This window comes from Notechis scutatus, chromosome Z, assembly GCF_049901735.1.
Source record: "Notechis scutatus isolate UNSWTSFEM ecotype Mainland chromosome Z, rNotScu1.2, whole genome shotgun sequence".
NCBI classification, from domain to species: Eukaryota; Metazoa; Chordata; class Lepidosauria; order Squamata; family Elapidae; genus Notechis; species Notechis scutatus.
In genome coordinates, this window is record NC_142025.1 from 48,320,077 (window position 1) to 48,329,242 (window position 9,166).

Consider the following 9,166-nt stretch of genomic DNA (forward strand, 5'->3'; position numbering starts at 1 on the left):
TAATCAGCTTCACCTGAAATTCAAACAAATCCCAAGCAGTATCCCAAAATTTTATCCAAGAGGTATTTAACTTGAGTGAATATGAGAATATATATATTGGTGAAAAACCTAACAAATATATCATAATGAATAGTGCAAGAGCCTTGGGTAAAAAAGCCCGGAGTGACCAGCAACTGCCTTGCATACTGTAGGGCAAGACTGGATATGCTTTGTCAGCAGAAGGAGAAAGACAGCAACAGCCGGTGTATACAGTATATTTGTGGAATGCAAGATGGCAGGGCAACTGGGGCTTTGCACCAGGGGTGGGATACGACAGGGTTAACTACCGGTTCGGTGATTTATGAGGTTCGGTGATTTATGATGTGCTTCCCTGCACACTGCGAGCCCACGCCTGTAAATCGTCATCAGCACGCTGCGTGCAGAGAAGCAGCCTTTGAAACAGCCCTCTTTTCCTGCTTTTTTAACTGCAACTGTGCCTCACACGGCAGCTGAATTTGAAAAATCAGGAAATAAAGGTCAGGTAAGAGCCCCGGTACGCGGGTGAGCAAAAACATCAGCCAACATAGAACTGGTTCTATGTCTGCTGCTCTTCAGAGCTACCAGTTCTACAGAGGTGGACAGAACCAGTAGAAACCCACCCCTGCTTTGCACTATTGTGTTATGGTGGCTAACTGTAGTATGAGGCTGGAGGCAGCATTTCTCAGAGACAGTGACAACAATAAGGATGAATTAGAGGCCTGGGGCAGTGGAAACTGACTAGGTCCTGGGCTTCCTCTTCAGTCCTAGCCTATACAAGGCAGCCAAAAGAGCAAGGAGGCAGGTTGGGAGATAGGAAGGCGGGGGAATTGAAGCACCCTTGCAGTTGTAAGTGCAACTTTGAACAGTAAGCTGTAACTTCGGACCATCATACTACCTGTACAAACTTCTACTTTGTATATTCAGGGTAGTCTGAAGGAATATACAGCTAAAAGGGAGAGGGATTGTCTGCAGTAACACTGCAGCTTCCCAAAAAAGAGACAGCACATTCTAGAAAAGTGCAAGAGACTGTGCCATCCTGAAGAAAACGAGGGAGGAGGAAAAGATTCAGGGTAGCCACATTCTGGAATCTCAAAGGTATATTAGGTTAGACGATTATAACTTTAGTCCAGCAAGATTCTGTCTGTTAAGTGTAAGCAAATGAAGAACTAAACTTGATTCAATTTCACTATATCATTTTTGATATAGTGAATACCAGATTATTTTAACATATAGTATCCCTTTGGTATAGATGCTGAAACCTAGAGTTTGTGAGTTCTAGTCCTCCTTTAAGCATGAAAGCTGGCTGGATGACTTTGGACCAATAGCTCTCTCTCAGCCTAACCCATGTCACAGGGCTGTTGTTGTGGAGAAAATAGGAGACAGAAATATTAGCTATGTTCATAAACATATAAAGTCACACAGGTATAATCAAAATCTAATAATGATGGTATAAAAATGCAGTATTTTTCATCAAATATCAATATTTAGCTGAACAGAACTGTACTTTTAATTATACTGCATATTGGGTTATCTTTATTTGGTAACACAAAAGAATCTTTAAGCAGAAGTAATACACAGCATATCAACAAATGCCTCAGTTTTACAGCCTTGTAGTAATAACTACAATAATGTTACAGAAAAGCATTTTAAATAATCCATCAAGCAGTCATAAAAGATAAATGTAGCAATATATGTATCCTAAATTATATGAAAACCTTGGTCTTCAAAGTGTTGTTTTATTTAGTACAAGACTTAAAAAGTTATATTTATATAAATGATATGCTTCCAGAAAGTTCAATTTTTTTCATTTAGAACTATTTGTTCATAATTTTAAAGTGCTTTTCATATTCTTCTAGCCCTTTAATCTATTTTAAAATCAACATACACTAAAAGCTATTGTATTACTTTTCTGTATTTAACATTTCAAAAATAACACTAACTATGCTTATACTAGAACAAATACTATTATGTACATTTCAATTATCTAAAAGTTTATATCAAGTCATAGAAATTAAGAAGACATAATTTCAGGCTAAATTAAATGTCAACAAATATTTTTATTATTAAACAGAATGATAGTCTGCAGGGGGGAAATAAAATTCAAGTAGTAATTTCAGATGTGAGTCTTTACCTTGCTAAATGAAACTTTGAATTTCCTAAGCCTTAAATATAGCACTCCATATTACACAATGCTTCTTGAAGTTTCCTTATTTATAAAATATTTTTTCAAATACTGTTATCTTCATGTTTCAAACAAATTCAAGAACAAGGAACTTAACATGAAATAAACTTTTGACACAAACAAAAACATACAAATTCATTAAGGCGAACTAATTGAATAAAATTGGCTTATGTTTGTCTCCAAAGTGTTTGTTCAAGAAATTAATTAAAATAAAAATCAACTGAAATTTGAAGAGTATATGAATATTGTAATAAATAAAGGATACATTCATGGGTTACCTAATGCAGGCTTTAATAAACTATTATATTATTAGCCACACACTTCTACTAAATGCATTCTGAAATTTCCTACATTTCTGCAAAAAAAGCTAAACTATAAATAATTTGCAAACCTGGGCATTATCACATATAATGTTATGTTTGTCTCAAGAGGTGCCTCACATATTTTAGATGTCTAAGCTTTTCATTTCAAAGATTGCTGAATTAATTCAAACAAGATAATTCTTACCCAGTCCGTGATTGTCCAACTTTATCACAGATATCTAAGATGAGACCCCAGTCTTCAGCAGTATTCATTTCACTGGTTGCTTTCTCTTAACAAAAAGAGAAGTGAAGTATAAATAAAAATTTAGTACCAACATTTGTGCTGAATTACATACTATACATTTTAAATTGATATAAGGCATTCTATTGTTAAAAGATGATAAAGTTTTCTTTTAAGCAGGCATAATATTTTTTTACTATTTTAAGAATATATACTTGTAATGTGAACATATTTAAGAGAATTTCATTACTGAAAACATTGACACATTGCTTCATCAAGTTAACACATTTATGCTACAGCTATTACTATATATCTTACAAGCCAGTAATAATAATTTGTTTCTCATTGCACACTCTATATTTGCTTTTAAACATAGTTTAGAACTATTCATAATTTCTGACTTCTAGTGGGTAAGTTAAAGTCTTTAGTTCACAGAATAATGGAAGATATGTGGCAATAATTGTGAGTGCTCTGTAGTTCTTGCCACAGCTTTCTTTACCATCTGTTGTAATCATGCTTAATTATACTGTCTAAATCCAAAGCCTGACAATTTAAGCTTACAGATCATGCTGAGCTTGCCAATCATCCCCATGATACAACACACCTTCTAAAAATATTTATGTTTGATTTCTATCTTACATTTCTATTTTGTAAATACTTGTCTAAGTACAGAGACCACAAACCATTTCACATTACAAAAACCTAAGTAAAAATGCTTTCTATCAAAGATCAGCAGCTTTATTTTTTGTTCCATATTCAAACTTAGAACCTCAAAAATGATTCTTATTCAGCAGTTACTCTGATAGTAGTATTGCAATAATAAAATGATGTCATTCATATCAGCAATCCATATGTGTCCTACATTAAAACTTAAAATTTAGAACTTATCTGCTTCAGGGAATTGCATGTCAAAATAAAGTTCAAATTATATACTGAAAAAACTTTCACAATAATGGATCAAACACACTATACGAACTAAAGTTTTATTTGTAAAATAGATTTGATAGAGTCCGTTTGGTATTAAAGGTATCAGAGTAAAAACCAGGAGACTGTGAGTTCTAATCTTGTCTTAGGCACAGACAGCTGAATGACCTTGAGCCAATCACTCTCTCTCAAATCTAGGAAGAAGGCAATGGCAAATCACCTCCAAAAATCTTCCCATTCATAGCAATAAGTAGGAAGCAGAACACAATGGAGGAGTGGGATCTTCTTCCTATAATCTTGGAGAATCTCTCATTTTTCAAGGATTTTATGAATTGTAATGCATACAAATCTCTATTCCTTCCAAAATTATTGTTTCTTATAATCAGCTAACCATATAAAAATATTTAAAACATCAAAAAAAGAAACAAAATGTGTCTTAAAAGATCTTACTTGCAGAATATTCAACAACTGACTCATATTTATGATAGTTGCAATGTCCTGGGGTCATGTGACCTTCTGACAAGCAAAGTCAATGGGGAAGCCTTAACAACTATGTTACAAACTTACAACTTCATTGATTCACTTAAGAACTTTGGAAAGAAAAGTCATAAAATGAGGCAAAACTCATTTAACAAATATCTTATTTTGCAACAGAAATGTTAGGATCAATTGTGGTCGTAAGTAAGTCAAGGCCTACCTATACAGAAATGGCAAAAAAAGAAAAGAAAAAGAAACTGTGTACCTTACTTCAGCAGTCTCAATCTTTCTGGCACCAGGGACCAGTTTTTGGAAGAAAAACTCTTTTCCACAGACTGGGGGGGAGGGGCGGTTGCACACCACCTCGATCCCACGCATGCAGAGATTAAGCTTTGCTTGTTTGTCCACCCCATGTGTGGCCCGAAACCTAGCAGGTCATGGTCTGGTACAGGTCATTGCCTGGTGATTCAGGATTTTATTTGATTTCATGAAAGATGGAAAAACTGATGGGAGAAATTTAAAGATGTGGAAATGCCAGTAGAAAAGCAGTATGTGGTTTGTTACTAGGAATTGTTTATTGAACTAAGTCATATAGCTGTGTGCTTCTGCACATGTGTTGTATGAAAATAAGAAATAGTTATGTCAGTTATATGAGTTGGGAGTGGGTGACTTGATTAATATATGTGGTGGATGCAATAAAAAAATGAATGGATGCTGAATGACTATGAATAAATCACAAAACTGAATGACCAAAAAGACCTAAGTGATCTACTCACATTGACAGAATGAATGAGGATTGAATAGCAAAAGATATATTCAGGAAAAGTGAAAGGCTTGAGAAGAATAGGAAAAACAGAAAAAATTGTGGTTGGATGGCATTAATTAGCTTCTCAAAAGAAAGAGGTGAGATGTTTAAAGAACAAAAGACAGTTTATGAAGCAATATATAAATGTGGCAAATATATAGGTGTGGTAATTATCTTTCACAAAAATAGATGTCAAGAGATATAATAAAAAGTATAGATTTAGCTCATTCTTCTTTTCTTATTCTATGCCTTAATTTTAAATCTTGAAATTTCAAATATTTAAACAGCTCATTATAAGAGGAAGATATAGGGTGGTGATTTGAAAAGTTTACAATTCCTATTCCTAACTTCTGTTAGAAAATCCTGATAGAAAAATAAAATGTAGATAGGAGAATATGATCTATTAACAAATTGCTTCTCTACCAGCTTGATAAAACAAGGCAGTGCTTGTCATAACATTTGCTGTGTCACTCCAAGAAGTCATCCTTGAATTTCTCAGTGTAGACTTTAATACAAATGAAGCATTTTCCATTTCATATATTGTTTACTGCATATTAACTAACGCAGCCTGTGACAAACACGTTACAAGTGCCTATGAATCACTGATGACTGTGTGTAACTAATGAAGTTATAAACAGAATTAACTTCATTTCATATTTGTTGAATATCTTTCATGCTTTGTTGGTGATAAATTACAACAGCCTGCATTTCCATTTTTCTACATATCATATAACTTTAAATTTGAAGATTCTTAGTATTAAGCTTTGTATGGAAAAGATTTTTCCACATCAATCTCTTCAGATTGTTTGACAATGTTCACCAAGGATAATATGTTGGGCCAAAAGACTAGGTTGCCTATTCTGCCTTAACCTCTGGACTGTTGACATCTTTCTCTTGAAAAAAGAAGCGTTATTTAATAATTCACTGCAAATAAGCAAATCAATTTTGCAGTATAACAATATTTCGATACCATCAACCATGGTATTCTCCTGGGACGGCTTTGGGGGATGGGAGAGGGAGGCCTTGTGCTGTCCTGGTTTGTTTCCTTCTTCTGCGGCCGCTCTCAGTCATTGTTGATAGGAGAGATTCAGCCCTCGTCCACTACTTTATGGGGTTCCGCAGGACTTGGTACTCTCTCAGTTCCTGTTCAACATTTATGTGTCACTATGGACTGAATATTACCAATATTCTGATGATACTTAGCTGTATGTCTTGCCCCACAGTGAGTTAAGTGATGCCGTGTCCTCCCCCTTGCAATGCCTGGAGGCTGTTAGGGGCTGGATGGGGAGCAACGGGTTGAAACTAAACCCTTGCATGACCGAGTGGCTCTGGGTTTGGGGTTTGATGGCTCAGGGAGAATTGCCACCTTTGGTCTTAGATGGAGTGGCACTACCCAAACAGACCCTGTGCGTAATCTAGGGGTTTTCCTGGACTCATGACTCCTGCTCAAAGAGCAGGTGGTGGTCATGGCCAGGAGGGCCTATGTGCATCTGCAGATTGTGCACCAGTTACGTCCTTTCCTGGATCAAGAGTCCCTACTCACAGTCACTCATGCCCTAGTCACTTCCCATCTTTACTACTGCAATGCGCTCTACATGGGCCTGCCCCTGAAGAGCATCCAGAAGCTCCAGTTGGTGCAAAATGCAGCAGCCTGCATGGTTTTGTGCAGACCCCAGTGTGCACATGTATCACCTCTCCTGCCAGAGCTGGATTGGTTGCCGATTTGCTTCCGGGTGCAATTCAAAGTGCTGCTTGTCACCTTTAAAGTCCTTCATGGCTTGGGCCCAGGTTATCTGAGGGACTGTCTCTTGCTGGTCACATCTATCATACCCATCAGGGCAGGGAGGCAGGGAATGTTGCAGGTCCATTTCCAAGGGAGATATACCTGGTGGGACTCAGAAGGGCCTTCTCTGTGGTGGCTCCCTCTCTCTGGAACATCATCCCCCCAGAGATTAGAACAGCCCCCACTCTAATACTCTTCTGGAAGGTGCTGAAGACCTGGTTCTGCCAGCAGGTCTGGGAAACCCAGAGTGGGATGGAGCCCATTAAATAGCTTGTGTTATCTATTGTCGCGGGGTGGGGTGGGGTTGGGGAGTGATTTTGTTATGTTGTACTATATTAATTTATTTGATTCTTTTTAATAGTTTTTATTGTTTTAAATATTTTATGTTCTGTAAGCCACCTTGAGTCTCCATGGGCAAATAGGCAGCAATATAAATTCAATAAATAGATAAATTCAATAAATAAATAAAAAGTTGCACTGTGTAAATTCTTATACCAAAGGCACTAATAAAATATGAAAATGATACATATCCTTTAGATTATAATATGCAATGATTTAATGTAAGTATAGGAGTGCTCCTCGTATACTTCAGGTTAAAAGCTACTTCCAATCATAGAGATGGAAGTCTAGTAAGGCTTTCTTTATATTTTACAGAAAAAGCCAGTAAGCCAAAAAAACTGAAAACTACTAATATCATATAATATTCAAGCAAGACTCTGAGGTAAAATTAGCTTTAAAAGTTCCTGAAAAGATAGTTAAAAGGCTGAAGAGAATAAGTAAAGAAATATTATTTAAAAATTGTCAAAAGTACAGTAGGAACTAAATTTCCATTTAATGTTTCTAAACAGAAGACCACAAAGATCAAAATCCCATGGCACTAAAAATAATTACTGGAGCTTTATTTAGTGAGTGTATGGCAAATACATGGACGTATAGTGTGGTTCAAATGTTAATGTCCAGTCCACCCAGCCATTCAAGGACAGGTGGTCTATGTTGAAAAAAAATAAGACACTGGGCCTGTGTAAGCTCTTGATGGACATTTGGACACAATGTGATGGATATTTTGTGGGGGGGCACCACAGTCACATTACTGGAGCTAATATTTTGGGAGAAGAGGTTTGTAAAACGTGGTTAACTTTGAATCATCTTCAACTGGTGGGGGGGTTGAGGGGCCGTTATAGCAAGCAGAAAAGGACTAAACTCCTCGGAGCCCGAAAACAATGTTAAAAACACTACGCGGGTTTACGTTATAAACGGTGTAAGATAGAAAATAAAAGATAAAAGGGAACTTTCTCGATGTTCCTTCGTGTTTTTAGCTTTCCCCACTTCAGAGACCCCCGAACCGGGGATGAAAAGGGACTGAAGTTAATTATTCTGAAGGGCACCGCGTCCGGGAAAGGTTGGTATTAAAGACAGCTGGCCTAATTCAACCCCGTTTTGCTCCAGTCCCCGGGGCAAAATCCAAAGCAAAGTATTCTTCCGAGGAAGAGCGCAGAAGTGGTCCCATTGTAGGGGGAAAGGGGAGAGTGGGAAATGAAGCTGAGCCTCACAAAGACCCGGATGACGACATCGTGAGGAACGAAGGGGGGAGTTTCCAGGAAGAGGACAGGGCTGGCGTGACGACAGGTGGGCCTCCCTCACCCACTTACCCACATCCTGATCGAAGGGGTTGCTGGTGAAGAGAGGCATCTTTCCCGGGTGGGCGAGCGGCTCAGCAAGGCGAGTGGCGGCCGCCCCCCACGACTTCGTGTGAGGTAGGATAGAAGACGGACTCGCCAATGACTCGACCGAAGGCACCGGCGACCCGAAGCGGACCAAGCTCCGCCCCGCACCCTCTCCACGTTCTTCTCCCGGAGCTCCCCCTTTCTTTCTCCGCTGGGCAATCCAGACACCGCCTCCGTGGGAACCGGCCACGCAGTGCGTGTCGGGAGAAAGAGGTGTCTTCCGCATTGCCTGAAGTCCGGCATTTCACCTGCCGAGGCTGAGGGAGGGGAGGAAGTTTCACGCTTTTCAACAGGTTCCTCCACATTTCAAAACTAGTTGCGTGAGTGCATAGGGATACGCGGGTGAAGTAAAACATTTAATAATCTCAGGCTTGGTCAAGACAAGAGCCGGTGGGCCTTCCGATGAGGCCCCCTCGGGCACAAAACCATAGAGATGGAAGGGCCATTTGGGCAGTAGAGTCGACCTTTTTGTTTTGAAAGCGTCAGCTGTAGATGAAACTAAAAAGACGGTGCTTGGTAGACCTAGGAACGAATTGTTCGAATAGATGAGAAGAAATTTGAGTCAAATCTTTTATTGTGTGCTCTTTTGGGAAGGCTTTAGTACCTGACATACTCCTTCAAGCACGGTACTTGAAAAAAAGACAATTTTATAAAGGCCTACTTGTACTATAATAGATTTCAATTGTGAATTCCAATGGCCTGTTAAGAGA

General features: G+C 38.3%; 1 protein-coding gene across 4 annotated transcripts in view; it reads right to left on the reverse strand.

Moving 5' to 3' along the window:
* The window catches only part of STAM (signal transducing adaptor molecule), a 34,609-nt gene extending 25,960 nt beyond the window's left edge, over positions 1-8,649 (reverse strand). For all 4 annotated transcript variants that reach the window (XM_026686197.2, XM_087945347.1, XM_026686196.2 and 1 more), the window contains exons 1-2: positions 8,382-8,649; positions 2,708-2,792 (exon numbers count right to left, since the gene is read on the reverse strand). In XM_026686197.2, coding sequence (XP_026541982.1) covers positions 2,708-2,792; positions 8,382-8,421 — 125 coding nt within the window. In that variant the 5' untranslated portion in view covers positions 8,422-8,649. The remainder of the gene's footprint in view (positions 1-2,707; positions 2,793-8,381) is intronic.
* Positions 8,650-9,166: the final 517 nt, after the last annotated feature.